The sequence below is a fragment of the Vipera ursinii genome (assembly GCF_947247035.1).
Source record: "Vipera ursinii genome assembly, chromosome: 2".
Classification (NCBI taxonomy): Eukaryota; Metazoa; Chordata; class Lepidosauria; order Squamata; family Viperidae; genus Vipera; species Vipera ursinii.
Genome location: NC_139513.1, coordinates 136,812,025 through 136,833,755, shown reverse-complemented (window position 1 = coordinate 136,833,755; position 21,731 = coordinate 136,812,025). Strand labels below are relative to the sequence as shown.

The window sequence follows — 21,731 nt, the reverse complement described above, 5'->3', positions numbered from 1 at the left end:
AGGAAGCTCGCTTCCCATGATTCAGGATATTGCTTATAAGCGCTATGTGCTTAGAGCTCGAAGCACTGTTAGAGACCCCACATACCCACTTTATGGTCTGTTTCTGTTGCTCCCCTCTGGGAGGAGGTTTCAAAGTATTTATAGCAGAACTATTAGATTCTGTAACAGCTTTGTTCCTTATGCCATCAGTCTTGTGAATTTGCAGGATTTCCCCCCCCCTTATGTAAGGTTTAAGGTTTATTAAATTTATATGCCGCCCTTCTCCCTGAGGACTCAGGGCGGCTCACAACAATAAAAAGTTAAAAGATATAAATACAAAAATTAAAAGAGGATTAAACAATATAAGAAATAAGAACAATTTAAACCAATAAAAAACCAAATTTAAAAACCATAATCAGTCCAGGCCCGCTTGTTGGAATAACCAGGTCTTTAGGTCACGGCGGAAGGACCGAAGGTCAGGGGCCATCCGCAGCTCCGGGGGCAGTTCGTTCCAGAGGGTCGGTGCGCCCACAGAGAAGGCTCTCCCCGTGGGGGTCGCCAGCCGGCATTGCCTGGCCAACGGCACCCTGAGGAGGCCGACTCTGTGGGAGCGAACAGACTGTGATATTTTTCTGTGTCATATATGTGTATGTATGTGGGTATATGCAAAATGGTATTTTTTTCAGAGTTGAATGCGATGAAATTTTATTTTAATGTATGCTGATTAATGTATATTTAAAGTGGCAATAAAGTTTTTATTCTTTTCATTCTATTCTTCCCTGCTTTTTGAATTACTGGACTATAATAGAACACCTGAGAGTTTCCGTTCAAAAGAGATCATCGGGCTTGTAAACAGCTTCCATTTGGATCACTATTTCCATGGGAATTTAATGGGGTAAGCACTTAGAATGGAAGTGTCAGCAAAGATAGTGACTCATTCTAAATTTATATGTATAAAGAAAAATGGAAAAAAGCGAAACATTACTGGCAGCTATTTCTGGGTGACAACTACTGTATTATCCTTCGCAATGATGGCTAGGAGCTAAAAAACATGTAGGGCTATCATTTTACTATGCTGAGAGTTATAAAAAGTTCTTTACTATACTGAGTTATAAATAGTTCCACTAACTGAATATGGAAATTTTCCTGATAGCTTCTGGCACCCATTATCTCACTTGAATCACTTAAAAGCATCATAGCATTTTAAGAGACAAAATGTGAAGCATTAGAATAACAGTAATAGAGTTGGAAGGGATCTTGGAGGTGAAATGGCTGTCCAGTCTCTTCTTAAAGACTTCCAGTGTTGGAGCATTCACAGCTTATGGAGGCAGGTTCTTCCACTGATTAATTGTTATCACTGTCAGAAAATTTCTCCTTAGTTCTAGGCTGCTTCTCTCCTTGATTAGTTTCCATCCATTGCTTCTTGTCCTGCCTTCAGGTGCTTTGAAGAATAGCTTGACTCCCTCCTCTTTGTAGCAGCCCTTGAGATATTGGAATACCGCTATCATGTCACCCCTAGTCCTTTTCTTCATTAAACTAGACATACCCAATTCCAGCAATTCTTCCTTATATGTTTTAGCCTCCAGTCCCCTGATCATCTTTGTTGCTCTTCTCTGCACTCTTTCTAGAGTCTCAACATCTTTTTTACTTCCTGGTGACCAAAACCGGATGCAGTATAGAAGCTAAGGCTGCACTTCTGGGCTCGTTGTTATTAAGACCCTTCTTAGTTAGTAAATCTTTTTAACAGGATAGCTTCAAAAGGCAACAATACGTGCACCTTTTCAATACGAGGTTTACCTCGAATTAAAAAAAAACAAACGTGCAAATTCAATTTCTTTTCAGACGAGCTGGAAAAGAAGTTGTATCGACGCGGTTGTGGGCACCACATTAATGCAATTCTAATGAGCAGGAGGTGTCAGTACCTCGAGAGCATGACATTACAGAGGCAGCAAAAGACCATCTTCCAACGTTGCCACTCAAAACACTAACATTTCTTCCTTTTCCTTGTATCCACTTCCGCTAACGTGATCGCCTGTCTTGGCGGAACTGAGGGCAATTCGGCTTCAAGACGGAAGTTGAGTTTCATGTCGGGACGGCAACCGTGGGTGGAGCTGCCTGCCTTTCTCAGAGTCCGGCGCGGGGAGGCAGCGACACGGTAATGGAGGCGGTAAGTGAAAGCGGATAGTAGAGCCTAGGGAAAGAGTTTTAGTGGTTCCCTGTACCGGATTGTGTTTCTTTTGTGAGTCTTCGATCTCAGTGACAACCTGCGGTATCCCAATATAGTATGTTTTATCGGGGCTATTGGGGTTGGGTCCAGATGGATATTATAAACTTGGCACTTAAATAGTGAATATATTGTTTTTGCTGTAGCGTTGGATAGGGCTAGCAAATCAGCCCAGATTTTTCTGCAAGCGATGATTGCATTTGAATGGTGGTCCGGTGTTTACAGTGCCTTCTGAAGTGGAGTAGGATATATGTTTATATGTACCTTTATAAGCATGGTATTTATGTTACTTAAGATGATGCGCTGATATTTAGGTTTGATTCTAATCATGGCAGCTCACTTGAGTGATTTGAGGTTACTGTAGTTAGTTTCTCACAGTCAGTCTAGTATTTGGGGGGAAATTTGGTGTGGAGCTCCTTGATGAAAGGAAGGATGTCAGTCTAATAAATTATTTGAATGACAGATTAATGCCATAAAAGGTTTTGTTTTGCATTGGTTGACAGTTCTCTGCTGGAGTTTTGCAATGGGTTTGACTTTCAAATTTATTTGGGCAAGTCAAGTTTGGAACAGGCTGCTACAGCATGACCTATAAAGAAAAGGCTGTATCTCTATGTGATCTCCAAAAGCCATACTGCAAAAAACAAACATGCACATAGACTTGTGTATGTATTTGTAATTTTACAGCCAGAATCTTAAATGATAAAACCTCTTTCCCATGCTATAGATAATTATTAGAAAATATAGTACTGTGTGTCAAAGTTATCCCATGGCATAAATAAAGATCATTAAGCAAGAGGGGCTTGCTTAAAGCTGTCAGAGATGGGACAAACTAGAGATTTTATAACTTAGGCTGAAATTTGTAAAATTGTTCATTCTGAGGCAGGTTCTCAAGTTGTTTTGTTATTTGACACTGTCTTGCCATTTTAATGGTATCTATAATTCATCCTACCTTAAAAGAGAGCAATTCTTGATCACATCAGAAGGCCATGCTTTCATCTGTAAAGATATATTGGAATCTCTTTAAACAAAAGTATCTTACCCACTTACTTTAATTAAATTTTAATCTAAGCATCAAGCAAAGCATACTAGAACTCAGTCTTATAAAATAAATAAAAACTCTTCATGGTAAATTAAAAAAAAACCTAAACAAATTTAAAACCTTATTTTTAATAAACTTCTGCAGATTACAAAATTCTGGGTTTTACTTTTGAGTCAGACCCTCTTTGTGTTCCATAATTAAATGTTTATGAATATGTGCTGTTATAGTAGACTAACATTAATACAGCATTGCAAATATTTATGGAAGGAGAAGATGATACTAGGAAGACATGATGCATCATATAAAAGAATTCTATGGAAGGATCATAATGTCATAGAACTACAGCCAGACATTTTAGAGCCCCAGGAAAGATTTCTAAGAACAAAGCTGCATGTGAAAACCAGATTACCAGATTATTAGATGGATTCAGAAGAGACAGGCATAAGACGATCACACTGCTAGCACTATGCAGATAAGGAAAAGGGCAAGGAAGTTTCTGCTTAATTGATTATGCAATGGCTAACCTATGTTAACCCTTCATCAGGTCATCGAACAATTTATAGGAAATCCTGGAATTTGGAAAAGAAAGCTTATGTTTATATTTCAGACCTGTGTGAGATTTCATGCTAATAAGGTTTGAGGCTAATACAGCATTTCCCGCTATATAGATTTGTTGGAAATGTAATAGTTAGAGTAGCAATTCTAACAGGTTTCAGGTTGAGGGAAGCTGAGGTTATTTGTGTTAGAATTAAATAAAGGTAGATGATTAATTTTTTTTCTATCTAGTGTTTTTCCCCACAAGTGCAGGGTCCACTTTTTTCAGATCTACAGTCATATAAAATTGAGAGGAAAAGATAAACAGTAATTCACTTTGGAACTTACACTTGCATTTGTAGCACACATAGGGATGTTGAGCTCCAATGTTGTTGGGATTTTCAGTTTTAAATCTTGAAATGACACCAGCTTATAGATATCTACTCACAAAATACATGATAATTTATCTTGTTATTACGTAGAAAACTTTTTTGTTTCTTTTTTTACATGAGATGCTCTGCTACGCAAAGATCTGTGACCCTTGCCCACCTTACCCTACAACAACTTGAGTTGTGTTTAGATTCCACAATGCTTTTGATTTGACTGTTTAGACTAACCTTTCCTCCTTTTGCTCTACAGTATATAACCGAGCTGTCCAGTACATAGAGTATACGCTGAACCCACAATTTAATGGACTGATGGGGGGAAGGCATATCTGTTACAGAAAGGGATATTTGTTAAAGCCATTGCATTGTTCTGTACCAGCCTGCTACCGGCCCTGCAGAAAAGGCAGGGACAACCCCTTTTACAAGAAGGCAAGAGGCTGGAATTACGCCTGCCAAATTTATTGCTACAAAAACAAATAGAACAAGACACGAACCAAGAAACAGGAGCTTTTCGAGCGGTTGCCTTCAGCAAACCAGCCCTCCCACGCATTCCCCCTTAAATACAGTTCAGGGCGTGGCTTCTCTCTGCCTCCTTCCGAGGAGCCCCATTGCCTTCCTCTGTTTACTCCTGATTGACTGCCTCCTGCGTCGGGCGTCCTTGAACAGGGCCAGCTGTGGGTCATCTTCATCCACGCTGTCAGGCTCACACAGCTGGGTCTGCGTCGTGACCAGATGAGAGGGGCCTGGCTGGGGGCTCTCATCAAGCTGTCCAATCCCCTCAGCAAGCTCTTCAACACCCCCCTCCTCCTCCTCCTCTGAGTTGTCCGACCCAACTGCCGAACCCACAGGCTGACCCTGAATCACAACATGCATAACGAGTTAAATGTTTCTGAGCCCTAAGCACCCATCTACGTGTGAAAACTTTACTGATGGTTGTCAGTAAGGTTTTGCTTTATTGGGTTTCAGTGATGGTACTGGACAAGTAATCAGTTTGAAGAAAATGATTTTCTAATTTTAACTGAACCTTGCAAAAGTGTCATTCAGTATCTCCTAAAAACAAGAAAATAGTGGTGATAAAGCTGGATTTCAGGATGAGATAATTCCATCCCGTAATATCTTACAATTGTCATTGCTAGTTCCATATCCTCATTCTTCTAATTTCCCTTTTCACAAGCCATAGACTCTTTGTCTATCTCATTCTCGGTCATCAAGAATTGCTTTTATCTTCTGATCGCTACAATATGTTGCCCTCTGGTGTTAACTCTTGACCAGCTTTATGGTTTGTGCTCATCCCTGACTCCAAATCCTTCAAACCTCAGAGAATACTTCACCAAACATTGAATACTGCTTGATGGAATCAAGTCCAAATTCACATTGTAGCAAAATTGTAGCAAAATTGTAACAAAATTGAGGTTGTGCTCTTTTCTTCCCAATCTTTTAGACTTGATCAGGATCAAATTCACCTTCTCTCTTTGTTTAATTCTACCAGACCCAAATTGACTTTTCCCTGTCCCCAGACAATGCCCTCTGCAATCCCATTTGAACCAAAGAATAGAAGCTGACAATGCAGCCCAAATAAAGGAATTGCAACATACTTTAGTAACAAGCTGAGAACCCCAAAATTCTATCCACCATCTGCTGATACCTCAACATTCCATCTTCTTCACCAGGGGTGTCAAACTCAATTTCATTGAGGGCCGCATCAGCATTGCGGTTGCCCTCAGGGGGCCGGGTGGGTGTGGCCTGGGTGGGCGTGACCTACTGGGTGGGCGTGGCTAGAGTGCGTATGGCCTACTGGGTGGGCGTGGCCAGCTCTACATCGTTCGCATCAAGGTTGCCTATGGGGGCCTGGGCAGGAGTGGGACAGATCTGAGGGTCTCTGGCAGAAGGAGGGTCTCTTGGCCAGGGCCAAGGCAGCGGGGGCCATTCCCTCACTGTTTCCAGGATGGCTTCGCGGGCCACATGAAACCACTTTGCGGGCCGGATCTGGCCCCCGGGCCTTGTGTTTGACATGTCTGTTCTTCACAATGGATTTCCCCAGCTCTGCTGTCCTGCTGAAAAGGTCATTTTTGTCTAGCAACAGAAATAACCTAAGCTCAATAAAGAGGACCTGCCTAGCTTACCCAAACTAGCCAGCAAATCAGATCCCTACAATTTCCTGCCTTATAGTCCTCAGCTTCTATAAACACAGTTGTTTTCCCACTGTTTGGAGAATCCTTCTTTTTTGTAAAGCAGACACCCAACAATTGCAATAAATATGGTTGTTCTCAGTAGCGTGCCTTGTACTTCTGAATTTTTCAGAACACAGCCTATTAGTCTACTATAGCTGAAATCTACTGAGCTGAGATGCATTAAATCAAGAGTTTGCTATGCTGGCAACTTTACAGCTTGGAAGTATTCACAGCTGGACCTTGTCATTCTTGGAAATGGCACAGATACATTAATTGTGGGAAGATGTAACATTATCCTGGGAGACAGGAAATAAGTCATAGAGAACACAGTTCTGTCTCTCCACTCTTGAGAATAAACTTTTGGTAGAAGACTCTACCAAAACAAGTATCCTTGTTTTGTATTCTATTCTATTCTATTCTATTTTTTTGTATTTATTTTTGTATTTTTTGTATGTTTTTGTATTTTTTTGTATTTTTTGTATTCTATTCTGTTCTATTCTATTCTATTCTATTCTATTCTATTCTATTCTATTCTATTCTATTCTATTCTATTCTATTCTTGTTTTGTATTCTATTCCTGTGAAATAGATAAGGGTAATTAATAGTGGTGAGATAAGATCTACAGTTTTATGAGTGCGTCCAGCTACATTGCACTTCTTTTTCTCCTTTACTTGCTCAGGATATTTTTTTTTGTTGGCATATCTCCAGCTATAGCTGGGTTAGTATGTGAGAAGGAATGACATTCTAGATATTTTGGATGAGAATTAGATTGTGTGGATTGGATATAAATTAGATTGTGCTAGCTAATCCAGGTAGTAGTTTATTTTTTAAAAAATTGAAGGATGCTCTTTTTTTCCAACAAAATAGGATCTTTTTTAAAATACAGGTAGTCTTCAGCTTACAACAGTTACTTTAGCGACCGTTCAAAGTTACAACGGCACTGGAAAAAGTGACTTATTTATTTATTTATTTATTTATTTTTAATCCCATTTATATCCCGCCCTTCTCCGAAGACTCAGGGCGGCTTACAATTTAAGCACAAACCAATGTGCTTAGCAATAGCCTTCATTCTATGTATATGCCTGCTTATTAGGGCTTTCGGCCCCCCACAAGCGGCATGACCTTTTTTCACACTTAGGACCATTGCAGCATCCTCGTGTCACATGATTTACATTCAGATGCTTGATAACTGACTCACATTTATGACAGTTGCATTATCCCAGGGTCATGTGATCATCTTTTGCAATCTTCTGGCAAGCAAAATCAATGGGGAAGCCAGATTCACTTAACAGCCATATTACTCATTTAACATCTGTGGTGATTCGCTTAGAAACTGTGCCAAGAAAAGTAACAAGGGGCAAAACTCATCTAACAATTGTCTCTCACTTTAGCAATATAAATTTTGGGGCTCAATTGTAGTTGTAAGTTGTGGATTACCTGTAGTTTGGAAAACAGGTGACGCAATTCAGCTTTGACAAGGCAGTTCCCCCTCTGTTTTGGGAAGCAATTCTATTTTAATATACTAAAATCTCTTTCAAAACAAATTAGGTTATTTCCAAAGCTCCTCAGATGCAGTTACTTTCAGATTTAATCAATCCAAAAATATCATTACTAATAAGATTTCTTAACTGATATAGTGTTCCTAATTATTATATATTATGTTTTAAGAAACAATCAACATACAATATTGCAGGAATTATATGTCGAGACAGTGCATCCTGATTTGTATCTTTCCCTGTTTTTTTTAGGGCGCAGTAGCCGAAGGTGGGTTGGAGAAAAAACTGCCTTTATCAGAAGGTGAGTGAGGCACAAAGACTGGTTTATGGCAGATTTTCTTCAGTTTGGGTCCCTGTGTGTAGTTTATTGCAAATATTTATTCTGTCCACTCCCTTAACCACAATAAGATTACAGCAGTAAATAAAAGCAGTAATTTAAACAAATTGCAAACAAGAACTGTTTGCAATTTGTTACTTTCTTCTAGGAATTTGCCAAGTAGATTGGTGGATTCTGAGCTTGGAAATCCACTTTCTGTTGTAACAGACTCTTATCTTTAGCAACTGTTTTGTGTCTGTCATAGTGATTTAAGCTTGTCCATCAATTTCCAGAAGCAGACTGTATGGCCTGGGCATTTTAAGACTCTCATCTTCTAACTTTGCAAACTAATTTCCTCCTTACAGCCTTGAAGGTGATCTTGGAAACTGAAGTTTCTGCTGAAAGTTAGAGGAGGAGAGAACTGAACTTGTAGCACTTGGGATGAAGCTTCAGTTCTGTCTTTTCTTTCTGAAAGATACTGGATTTAATTGAGCAAATAGCAGTGGGTTGTGCAAAATACTCAGATATGCTTGATTTGAACAGGTTGAATTTTTTTTTTAAAAAAAGCGTATAGAATGGATATAGTATGATTTTCTGATATGTTTAAGCTTCTTAGGAGTGTGAGCTATTCTGCTCCGATGTTATTTTGTTAAGGGATATCTTGTAGTTTTTCTTCCCTGAACAGATGGCGATTCCAACAATGGCATATACACATGCTTCATGAAGTCACATCGCTGCTATGACCTCATTCCAACAAGCTCCAAGCTTGTTGTATTTGATACATCTCTGCAGGTGGGTAGCAACCTGTTTCGATGGGCAGAGCAGTAGCAGTAGAAGTTTTCTAGGGAATTGGGATGCCTGAGTAAACCTTCATTTCATTCAACTAAAGAAAAGGAAAATGGGGCTACCAACAGATAGAGGGAGAGTCTCTGTATTTGTATGTAGAAAACTCTCTAGAAAATTTTGCGAGGATTTGTATGTGTGTGTACATGCTCCAGGGTCATAAAACCTCTGGCAGCTTGAGTGCAAAGTTGTGGACATAAATATGCTAACCTTTGCTTTTAAAGAGGTGATAAACCTTATAAAACTAGTAATGAAATTTTAAATTTGGATCTAGTTTGGATCTAGTTTTAGGCAGAATAGCGTTACTGACCTGGTTTGCAAATTATGTTACCGTGGTTTTTTAAACCATGTTTTATTAAATCAATCACAACCAGTTAAAATCCACCAAACCAGATTACATTCTAGCACGGTGTGAATTCTGTCATATAATTAACACCTACATTTAGTTATGTTTGACTTCAACCATGGCTAAGTATGAATTCGATTCCAGTAAACATGACCCCTCATTTAGAGACATGTTTGTATTTTTTTATTTAAATAAACATACGAACATGCTTAGTATCTAAATGAGATACTAGATTAAATAATTTAATCTATATTTTATAGATTAAAAATGTTGGTCTGCTCCTGAGCAGGGTAATCTCAGGAGCAGACCAGACCAGCAGACCCCTCTCTATTCCCTTTAGATAGGAGTTTAGATAGTAGCCAAAGAAATACAAAATAAGATGCTCTTCACAGCAGTAGTGCGATCTTTTGTATGTGTTGCTTAGCCTTTTCATAGCTGACAAAGTGAACAATAGTGCGTTGACAAAAGTACCCCTCTGAAATTCTTGAAAAGTGTGAGATTCTTGTTCCTGATCCTTCTTTTAATTTGGGATTTTCCCATTCCGTGCCTTCTAGACTGATAGATTGTGACTTCCATAATCCTCAAAACTGCCTAGATTTGAGTCGAGGGATTTTGGCGATGAAACCCAAGACTTCGGAAGGGCACCAGATTTGGGAAGCTAATGTAACTTTTTTCTCAGGAAGTGTACGGATGCTGTGTCACAGCCCTATGTTTGTGTGGCTTCTAGGTGAAGAAAGCCTTCTTTGCCTTGGTGACCAATGGTGTGCGGGCTGCTCCACTCTGGGACAGCAAAAAGCAAAGCTTTGTGGGTAAGGGCCTTCTTGCTTCATCTTCTTACCCTGACTTCTTCCTCCCAACGCCTAGGCTAGGGTGACCTCTTCACACCACTTTCTGTCCCCTCACAGGAATGCTCACAATCACAGACTTCATCAACATCCTTCATCGCTACTATAAATCAGCCCTGGTAAGTGCCCTTGGAGCACTCTCATCCATCCCCTTCTGTCTTCATTAAAGGAGCTCTTGGTTGAAACGTGGTCCTTAACACAACCGCGAAATTTTGCCCATCTGAGAATTGCAAGCGTTTGTTTCAAATTTTCAGTTATTAAAGAAAAATATATATATATGGTGAAGCATCTCATGTAAAGAGTGAATTTCATTTTGGAAGTGGTAGTTGAGTAACGAGGCTTCATCCAGCCTTGACTACAAGGATTTCCAAGGAGAGCAAATAAGCTGGGGGTGGGGAGAGATATCAGTCTATATGGAATCCTGAGATACAATAGCAATGAGCACTCATCTTCTTTCTCAACTTCTCACAGTACAAGATGCAGATCAGTGTGGCCAAAATGCCTTAGTTATAGGCAGGGCTTTTTTTCTCATAGAACGCTCAGAACGGAGTTCCGGCACCTTTTTTGGATGGAACCTTGTAGGATAGGCAAGGCGGGTTGTATGACACGTGTGAGTTCCGGCACCTTTTTCTTTTACAAAAAAAGCACTGGTTATATGACAAGTATGCTAACTGGGGGCAATGAAACCTGGATTGGAGAAGCACCCGGAGAAGCTTACGTCTTGTCTTGCAACAACTATTGAAGAGGGGCTGCGCTGTCATTCTTTGCAGCCAAAGCCCTACTCAGTTGGAACATGTCCCTGATCCTGCCAGGTTGGCATCTACTGTATGACACCTGGAAGATTAAATTCCATCCTCAGCAAGCTAGAGCAGCGTTTCCCAACCTTAGGAACTTGAAGATGCGTGGACTTCAACTCCCAGAATTCCCCAGCCAGCATAGCTGGCTGGGGAATTCTGGGAGTTGAAGTCCACGCATCTTCAAGTTCCTAAGGTTGGGAAACGCTGAGCTAGAGCACACACTGACCAGCATGGGTGGAAGTTATTCGTTGCACTTAGCCCTAACGCTCTTTCTTGTGTGTCCAGGTGCAGATTTACGAGCTGGAAGAGCACAAGATTGAAACATGGCGAGGTAATGGCGGAAGGGTTTATTATGATGGGGCAAAGAGAATATGGGGTATTTCTGGTGAAGAAATTGGAAAAATGTGCTGGTTGTTTCCAGATATTGGAAGTCCTTCTTTTCCCTCCTAGGCATCTGATTGTATACCAGATTTGGGCCTTTGAGCTGTCACCAGCAGGGGGACCAGCAGGTCATCCAGGGTGTACTTTTATACTTTCTCTTCTGTCTTCCTAAAGTGACACAGCTGAATGATCTTCCCTTTCTCTTGCAGAAGTCTATCTGCAGGACTCCTTCAAGCCACTGGTCTGCATTTCACCCAATGCCAGGTAGGAGACTTCACCCACATGGGATTGTCTGCTACTCTGCATCTGTATTTTTGAAGTTCCGCTAAAATGTTTCCTGCCAGTCTTCCCATCTGGCACGCTTCGTGTTTTCTGGAGGCATTACAGTTTAGTCCAGGGGTCGGCAACCTCGGCTCTTTTATGACTCGTGGACTTCAACTCCCAGAATTCCTGAGCCAGCATAGCTGGCTCAGGAATTCTGGGAGTTGAAGTCCACGAGTCATAAAAGAGCCAAGGTTGCCGACCCCTGGTTTAGTCTGTCTTTCAGTCACTCCTAACCTGTGGATTATCTCCTGTCAGCCCTGGATTAACTACTAGGGAAAATAGGCACATGCCTAAGGCCCCAAAGGGAAGGGGGACACCACAGAGTTTTTCCCCTAGCTATCATGCCCTTAATACGGCCACACTCGATTTAAATTTTCAGCTCTTAATGTCTTGTCCATTAAGCAATGGAAGGGCCAAGGGACATACTCAGTTGTCCTTCTTCTGGTTCTACCTCTTGGATTTGGGGCATCTTGTGCCAAGTTGTTGTGACTATTATTTTGACTCCTCCAAGCAAATCAGACCAGAAGTTCAGTTTTGCACCTCTTATACGCACGCACTGAGGATTGTGCATTCAGAGCTCTGTGGCTAATAGATACACCTGTCAGGTTTGTTGTCTCTCAAAGATCTGGAAGTTTTCTTTGCCTATTAAGATTCTGTCTTACATAGAAGAATTGGGGAAATACAGCGAAATGGCACACCTTCTTTAGGCTCCTGCTCAGTTACTGTTTTGTAAACACACTAATAGCCCTTTAACAGTAGCTATTAGTTACGCCACTTTCTTCCTCTCACACATCTCCCACTCTCCCTTTCGCTTATATACACTTAATAAGAATGTGAAGAACTACTGTGGTGGTTAATGAATGCAATGGCAATGCAGTGTCTTGCTATCTCCTCCTACCATGGACAAGAAACCACAGCTGTCCACAATCACACCTTCATGTTTTTTCCTCGCTTCACTCCTTGCTATTAAATCTTTTGAAAGATGAAATCATTTGTAAGGGGGAAAAAAAAGCTAAATTGGTAGATACATACACATCCTATATACTGGCAAACATCTCAGGGCATGTTAAGGCCTATCCAAGACCTTTTCCTGCTTGATGTAGAAGGGGAAATGATTCCTCTCACTCTTATCCTCCTTTCTGCTTAATATCCAACATCAGCCAAGATTTGTTGTTGTTGTTTCTAAGGTGAAAAACTTCATAATGCACCTTTTCTTCTCTCGGGCAGCTGTTGCAACAACAATAACAAATAAATAACTTACAAGTTGCTGCCCTCTCCTGTCCTGGGGACACTGAAAAGATCCTCTCTCTAATGATTCTCTTCTTTGTTTCAGAAGGGGAAAGGATCACATAAGTAATTTAAAGCAGAAGATCTCTATGCCTCTGAAGGTATAGATCAGGGGTGACAAACTGGGGGACCACGGGCCGGATGTGCCACGCGCAGGCCACACCCACCCCGGTTCCACAAAGGCAAAAAACCTCAGAGGGAGGAGCATTTCTATCTATGTGTTGAGGTTTTTTCTTGAGTCTTGGAGGATGGTGGAATATAAATTAGAGCAGATCCCAGAAACCTCTACCTGTATGAAATCTGATCTCTCAGATTTGAGGACAGATCTAGGAATCCCAGCTGCATCTCTTTTTTTTCCTGCTTTTGTATCTGTAATCCACCCCCACCAGAGCTTGAGAGACACCCTTTGTAGAGTTAAGGGGATAAAGTAGACATCTGAGTGGTCTTTTTAGTTTTGATATGCTCCTCCTCCTTCTCTTGTAAAGCCTGTTCGATGCTGTGACTTCTTTGATTCAAAACAAGATCCACCGGCTACCTGTCATTGACCCTGAGTCAGGCAACACACTGTACATCCTGACACACAAGCGCATCCTCAAATTTCTCAAGCTGTTTGTGAGTACTTCTCAGTGCAAGCCAGCTTGGCTTTTCCTGTTACGCATTGCTGAGATTTGTGTCCCTTTTCTGTGGACCATTGCTTTTTGTGTAGCTGTGAAATGCCATTTTACTTCTTTTGCCCACAAAGCTTCAACTTGCTGTTAGAATCTCTCTCTTGTGGTCTCGCAGATTGCTGAATTCCCTAAGCCAGAATTCATGACCAAAACCCTAGAGGAATTGAAGATTGGTACTTACGACAACATTGCAAAGGTCCACACCAATACGCCTGTCTATGTTGCGCTGGGCATCTTTGTACAGCATCGGGTCTCTGCATTGCCTGTGGTAGATGAATCAGGTGAAAAGCAGCATTGTGGAATAGATGAAGGCATCTAAGAGGAACAGAGTTCAAATGCTATTAGTTTTATTAGTGAAGGGTACTAGAGACAAATGGCAACTGCTGAAGAACTGTCTCTGAAATAATAACAATCTGTAACTTGGTGTCCCACAGATTCCCATTATCTGGGACTTCAGGTGGTAAAATTGCCAAGTAACTATTGTGGAAGGCTGATATATTAGTAGTAATACATTTTCTTATTGACTGCCCTAGATGGGAAATTAGGAGGGTATTCTTACCCCTATGTAGTAATCACATATTATTTTTCTTTTGAATATAGGTTGGTTGATTTATGTGGCTCTCTAAGCCATTGATCTAGTATAGACACTTTTTCAAGTATATCCAGTTTCTATCTTGTTACATGCATGAGGCAAGGTGATGAGCTCATTCATTTATGACTCTGCATTGTAGCAGGAGGTTTTTCTTGGTTACTTCCAACTTAAGTACATTTTTCCTGATCTTAGGCTGGAAAGCAATGCAAAATGCTGAACTATGGCTTTTCTCTGTTTTTTTCAGGGCGGGTTGTGGATATTTACTCCAAGTTTGATGTCATTGTGAGTATTTCTGGTAAAAAAAAAAGTTGCTTACATCATTATAGGAGTAAAATGTGCTGTATTGGCTTACCCAGTTTCCTTTTTTTTAAAAAAACCAAAACCTTAGCTTATCAAACACAAGCTTATGTTATCTGAAATCCAGTTTGAAAGCTAAGCTGAGAAATTTAATTAATTTGCCAGCCTCACCTTGTCAGCAGACAGATATTTATGTAAACATTTATATTTTGGGGGGGCCTCGAAATACATTGGAGATTTAATATTGAAAAAAAATCCATATCTTTGGGCAGAAGCTGGTATAATATTGGATATAGAAGTGATGACCGTATGGAACTGACCTGGTTTAATGGCATAGAGGCCAAGAGATCAGATAGCCTTAGTTATACAAGTAGACCTCACTTACTGAATGCCTCGTGCAGCAACTGTTCAAAGTTACGACAGTGCTGAAAAAATAACTTTGAGACCAAGACATGATTTTATGACCTTCACAGCATCTCTCCTTTAGTCATGTGTTCATTACAGTCAGTTAGTACACATCCTGTGCCCAGCCCTATTACCTCCCCACACACCAGCAGAGCAGAGAGATTGATTAAGCAAGCAATCTAATTAGGCAACTTCTTCTATGCTTGACCTATCTTTTTCTTCCTTCTCCTCACAGAGCAGAGAGATTAGAGAGGAAGGGATTACAAGAGAGTAAGCAGGCACACAATGGGGAATACACATCAAAAGGAATCAGTTGGTACTGGTGCATTCCCATTGTATGCCTGCTTACTCTTTTTTAATCCCTCTCCAAATGAACGTAAATACAAGCACTAATTTCCTTCTTACTAATTATCATAGCACTGGGATGAACATTCTGGGAAGTGGGGGAAAGGAAGGGTGAATTAAAATCATAAATGCAGTAGCAGTCATGTGATTTTCCATATGAAATTCCACACAATTTCCCCATTATGGTTGCTAAATGAGGGCTACCCATACATGCTTTTATCATATCTAGGTAAATCCAACTGATGAAATTTGATTGTGTCTGGAACCAGAAAGAAAATGAGTGTGGGTTTAATGCTGGCGTCCTCTTCATTTTATTTGTAGCATACAGCTTGGATCATTTGAGATTTGGTGTATTGCTTATTGTTCTGTCCTCTGTGTTTCTACTCCTGGGGAAAATTCTTAAATTTCAGTAGGACATGACTCAGTCTTGTAGGATGTGGTAGTGCAAATATTTGCTGATAATCGATTGCATGTTATTCATATGATGGCTGAAAAATGGTATTGATTCTTCATAATGAAAACGTTACTGGGTTTAGGCAGCTTCTGTGTGTAGACAGTGGGCATACTTGATCAATTCAAACTCATCAAAGCAGGTGTGTGGAGAGAGAAAAAACGTTGGAATCAGTGAACGCCAGCTGTGCCACTAGATCTTCTCATCTTCTCATCTCTCTATTATCAGAATCTGGCAGCAGAAAAAACCTACAATAATCTGGATGTGACAGTGACCAAGGCATTGCAGCATCGCTCGCAGTACTTCGAGGGTGTGCTCAAATGTTACAAGCATGAGACTTTGGAGACAATAATCAACAGACTAGTAGAGGCCGAGGTAAGTTCAATTCCCCCCCCCCCACACACACACACTTTAGTCACTTGGGTAAATTTAACAAAGGAAAGAGATGTTCTTGTGGCAAGATGGAGACAGAAAGTACTCATAAAATACAGTACTTTCAGCTATTATGGAAGTTGGTCTCTACATTGCTTTACTCTCTCTAATTGAGATTAAAACTGAAGATGTCTAGTAGGTTTGTATTTGGTTCTTATGTGACTGTGGTGTAATACCATAGTCATACTAACTGAAGGAGGGGACTCTTCGTTTCCACAGAAAAAATTTGGGAAGCTTTTGAGTGACCCAAGAAAGAGGGTTGGGAAAACTGCAGTGAGAGATTATTGCAGTGCCAGTTTCCTTTCCTTTTGGTGGATGACCACCAAATTCTTCATTGTGTAAAATAGGCCCTCACAAAACTTTCTGTAACCAACAGGTTCATCGGCTGGTTGTGGTAGATGAAAATGACGTGGTGAAGGGCATCATCTCCCTCTCTGATATTCTGCAAGCTCTAATGCTGCCAGGGGGTCCGAAGCCCCCATTGCAAGAGGGCTGAATCGACCCATTGATCTTGAAATATGGCACAGCTGTCCCTCATCACTCTTTCGGCCAAACAGCTGCAGCATGTGGTCCACTTACACGCCAATTTTCACAGAGTTACTTCTCATGGCCTCTCCCTCTTCAGATCTTGGTTTCCTGAATCTTCAAGGCCTGCTATTCCTTTGATTTAGAAACACTGATTTTGAACTCAGAATGTAGCCACAGTTAGATAACACTGGCCATTTGGGGATGGAAAGAGCATGTGTCAGACTTCCTGGGGGAGTGTGACATAACCATGGGTGGACACAAACTCAGAACTGTAAAAATCCAGAATACAGACCTTTGGGGAATCTTGTTCTGAGCTTAAGTTTAAAGCAGAAGTGTAGTACCTGGCAGTTTTTCCATTTATTCCTTTGCACACTCTGTGCATGTCACGTGCATCTAAGAAATATGAGTAAATGAGTGAGAAATCCTATCCATGCATCACCTACAATCCCCATCAGTGAATTTCTTCCCTTCTGAGATTCCCTGATAAGCATCTTTATGCTGCACAGCTCCCATTGCTCATAGTGCCCTTCCTTGCAGCAGAGCCAAACTTTGTTTTAGACCAGACATGTCAAACACAAGGCCCGGGGGCCGGATCCGGCCCGCGAAGTGGTTTCATGTGGCCCGCAAAGCCATCCTGGAAACAGTGAGGGAACGGCCCCCACTGCCTTGGCCCTGGCCCAGAGACCCTCCTCCTGCCAGAGACCCTCATATCTGTCCCACTCCTGCCCAGGCCCCCATAGGTACCCTTGATGCGAACGATGTAGAGCTGGCCACGCCCACCCAGTAGGCCATATGCACTCTAGCCACGCCCACCCAGTAGGCCACACCCACTCAGGCCACACCCACCCGGCCCCCTGAGGGCAACCGCAATGCTCATGCGGCCCTCAATGAAATTGAGTTTGACACCCCTGTTTTAGACCTTCCAAATAGAACCAATTTCATCAGTGGAGCTAAAAATCCCTTTTGGAGCCAGGATGGTGTGACACTGTTTGACTTGCTGCAGTATTTGAATTTGCTGATCTGTGCAGGGAGAGGCCTCATTTGTCTTCTCTTAATACTTACTTCCCTGTGAGAGGACCGGAGTCAGAAATGATCCTGCCTGGAAACATTTTGATCTTGTTTGCAACACTATTTATTTTGGGTGGGAAAATCGGGGCCTGTTCTCCTTTACTAAAGTATGTCGTTCTCTATTGTAAGGATATTGCCTTGCCAAGAATGCTGTCTCTTTTGCACATTCCTATATTGCTTCCCTCTCCAGGTAAATTGTACAATATATATTTTTGTAAAGTTGCATTTCCTATCTCCATTCCTCTGCCCATACTTTTACTTTCAAGGAGAAAGTAAAAGCTTTCAAAAGTTGTGTCACCTCAACAGGGACTCGAGATTATGTTTGGTAGTTATTTCAGATCCATTGAGAGGAGTTGACCTTGACCCTGAAAAGCCTGCCTTTTATTATTTACTACATTTTTGAGAGTCTGTACTTAATAAAAGATTAGTCTGAAATTTCAACCTGAATTTCCTGAAGAATGAATGGATCTTGGCAAGCAGTGAAGAAGATTATTGTTCTGATCTCAAAGACCCACATTAGCCGGCCCATTGGCTTAATTCATGAATGTTATTTCAAAACATCATTTGGTCTGGGTTGGTACGTTTCCTCCATAATTTCACTTCCCCAAATTTTCATTGTGAGACGTTGGATTTGGATGCTTCTCCCCTTTCTTACATATTTGCTGCTCCAAGTACCTATATAATTAGAGATTACTGCACCTCTGCAGCTATGCATATAAAAACATCATCATATAATCTTCCTGTCTGTATTCAGGAGTTTGATTTTTATGCATCTTTGACATCAGTATTTTTCAAGGAGTATTGAATTAGCTTGAGAGCACATCAAGTCTAATCATAAATTTCTTCAAATAGCAGATTGTCTGCTGTTACTTCTGCAATATGTAGCTATGATTACTAAAAAATTTTTGCATTATGTTACATTTGCATTTTTGCTATATAGAGAGAGCACAAAAAGCAAGCAATCTAATATATATATACACGAGAGAGAGAGAGAGAGAGATTATTTATACATGCAGTTCTCTCTCCACCACCCTACAGTCCTTTGGGATATACTTTCAAAATACAAATGTACCTGCTAGTTCAACAAGATTGGAAACCTATGCGTTAATGCCTGTGAAATGCCATTTCTGTTATATGTTGTGTGCTCCAAAATGGAGAGAAATTGCTTACAGTATTCATTGCTTATATCAGCTCGGCCTATGACTTCGATTCAAAGGCTAGTGATTCGAGGGTTTTCTCCTCCATTTGGAAATGATAGTTCTTTTAAGCCACAACAGCCTTCCAAGTTGCATGTTTTTTCCATGTTCTTTTCGAGACCCAGTCTGGTCCCCCTCCCCTTCTATCTTGCATTGACCTCCAAGGCCTTAATTGGTGTCTCTGTCCGGGTCCCTCCTCTCTCCTCCCCAGCGTCCCTATGGCCAGGAATGTGCTGAGCCAGCATTCCTGCCCAGTTACTAGATGCCTATTTGTTCTGCCTGTGATTTTTTTTAAAAGGCAAAAATCCTCAGGCTCTTAGAGCTGGAGCCATGGGTTGGAATGCCATCTCCTAGTAAGAGGAGATAGGAGATGAGCAAGAGAGGCCCTTGGCAATGGAGTGGCCCACCTCTGAAGAAGCCAATACTACAGAATGAAGAGGAGCTGTCAGGGTGAAGAAAGAAGGTTCCCAGCAAAGCTCTTTCATTTATTTATTTATTTATTTATTTTATTAAATTTATATGCCACCCTTCTCCCTAAGGACTCAGGGCGGCGCACAACAATAAAAATTAAAAACATAAAATAGAAAATTTAAAAAAGAATTAAACAATAAATACAATAATTGTAAAGGTTCCCCCACACATGCATGCTAGTCATTTCTGACTCTAGGGGCTGGTGCTCATCTCCGTTTCATAGCCAGCGCTTGTCCGAGGACGTCTCCGTGGTCATGTGGCCGGCATGACTAGACGCCAACGGCGCACAGAGCGCTGTTACCTTCCCACCGTAGTGCTCCCTATTTTTCTACTTGCATTTTTACGTGCTTTCAAACTGCTAGGTTGGCAGAAGCTGGGATGAGTAACAGGCGCTCACTCTGTTCCGTGGAACTCGGGATTCAACCCACCAAACTGCTGACCTGATCGACAAGCTCAGCGTCCTAACCCACTGAGCCACCGCATCCCTTTTACAATAATTATATGACAATTTAAAAACCAGTAAAAAGCTAATTAAAACTGTAGTCAGTCCAGGCCCGCTTGTGGGTTACTTGGGGCAAGTTATGAGATTATGTTTATGTGGCAAGTAACAACCTGGGTGAAATGCTGGTGACTGCTTAATTGCTGGTTTTGGGAAAGTTGTGAACTCTAATGGGCTACCATGCTGAGGTGACAGGCCAAGATTGCTGGATACCTAGCATCTGTTCTGTTCATTTCTCTGCTACTTGAGACAATAGAATCTCCTTTGGTTTCTCCTTTAGCCCGGGGTAGGCAATCTTGGCTCTTTTATGAGCCAGCCAGGAATTCTGTGAGTTGAAGTCCACGAGTCATAAAAGAGCCAAGGTTGCCTACCCCTGCTTTAGCCCATCCTCAGATGGTTCCTTTGCTTAGAATTTGTAATCTTGAGTTAGGGGAGAGTTTCTGAGCTACAGTTCTTGAAAGATCTCTGATCAATGGGTAGAGTATAATATTTTGTATCTACTGAGACCTATACATATCTGCAATCTCTTGGGGAATGTACCCCAAAAGCAGAGGAAAGGGCTTCATCTATATAGCCACTTCCAGCCTTCGACATCCAGGTGGGAAAATAGTGCATTATGAACCAATCATGAACTTTACCTCTTCTCGTGCCCCTTTCTCCTTCGTTTTATCCTCAAAGCAGCCTTGTCAGATAATGGGAGTGTGAGTTGATAGGTGGTCCAATGTCACCCAATGAATGTCAATGTCTAGTGGAGAATTCGAGCCTGGATCTCCTCCGTCTCAGTCGAACACACTGCTCTTGTACTACACACAGAACCACAGTCAGGAAGAACGCTGCTAGAGCCTGTATTGGCAGATGACTGGAGAGCAGGTTGTTCCCCCACAATAAAGTATGTGGAGGATAGCCCGGAACTGCATAGTATCCCAATAGTCTGAGTCTATTCTACCATCATGCAATTACTCTTGGTCTTTGCTCCCGCCACCCACACACGCACATGAGTGTTGATACAGCACATTCCCCACAGGGTGGGAGTAGGACAAGCAGAGAACGGTTAAGGCTGCACCCCTGGGTTGGGACAATTTGGGCTTTAAATATTCTGTATCTGTCGCTAATAGAATATAGAATAGTGCTGGTAGAGGAGCAGATGGGTGACCAGGAGCTTCTGGGTTGCTGATTTCAACTATCTCAAATAGGGAAAGAGGACTGAGGAGAGTGGCAACCATGGATAAAAGAGGGGTGTAAGAATACATTCAGAGCTGATAGAAAGTGACAAGCAGCCTTGTTGCAAATTCCGGAAGACATAACGCTACCAAAATATTTTCATCTCACAGGTGTGGATGTGAAGGTAGGTTTGCATTTCTTGATTCTGAATGTGGAGCACAGGTAAAACACTGCATATGTTAAAAGAATTCTGTGTTAATGATGTGGGTCTAAGCATGTGATGCTGCTTGCCTAGATTTGACATCTCTCAATCAGCAGTTTCTTAGAATATCCCATACTGCTTCTAATATATCAGCACAATTTTGTGGATTCTAATTAGTGCCTCTACCAGACAGATGAAATAATAATAGTTTTAAGGATGATACAGTTTAGTCTAGATTTTTTTTTAAAGGAAGGACAGTGAGCTCCATTCTCTTCTGATACTCCTGGGTAATTGGGACTGCTAATTGGGATTTCACCAATATCTCTTGCCAAATGTAACAGTTGCCCATTTCTACAGAACAAATGCCAACATCGTCTCTCTCTCTCTTTCTTTCTGTGTCTGTGTGTGTGTGTGTGTGTTTGTGTGTGTGTGTGAGAGAGAGAGAGAG

General features: G+C 41.3%; 1 protein-coding gene across 1 annotated transcript; it reads left to right on the top strand.

The window, feature by feature from the left end:
* The first annotated feature begins 794 nt into the window (after nt 1-794).
* Nucleotides 795-18,189, top strand: PRKAG1 (protein kinase AMP-activated non-catalytic subunit gamma 1). The gene is made up of 12 exons (XM_083355730.1): nt 795-2,146; nt 8,082-8,130; nt 8,831-8,937; nt 10,062-10,143; nt 10,240-10,298; nt 11,262-11,307; nt 11,567-11,621; nt 13,454-13,580; nt 13,752-13,917; nt 14,473-14,510; nt 15,955-16,101; nt 16,535-18,189. Exons 1-12 carry the CDS (start codon nt 2,138-2,140, stop codon nt 16,652-16,654), a joined length of 1,005 nt encoding a protein of 334 aa, XP_083211856.1. The 5' UTR covers nt 795-2,137; the 3' UTR covers nt 16,655-18,189.
* The last annotated feature ends 3,542 nt before the right edge of the window (nt 18,190-21,731 follow it).

What these genes read in the sequence shown, in the direction of transcription:
- PRKAG1 (XM_083355730.1), top strand. An exon ending in GCTACTATAAATCAGCCCTG is followed by an intron (nt 10,299 to 11,261) that starts GTAAGTGCCCTT and finishes TTGTGTGTCCAG; the next exon opens with GTGCAGATTTACGAGCTGGA. An exon ending in TGCATTTCACCCAATGCCAG is followed by an intron (nt 11,622 to 13,453) that starts GTAGGAGACTTC and finishes TCTCTTGTAAAG; the next exon opens with CCTGTTCGATGCTGTGACTT.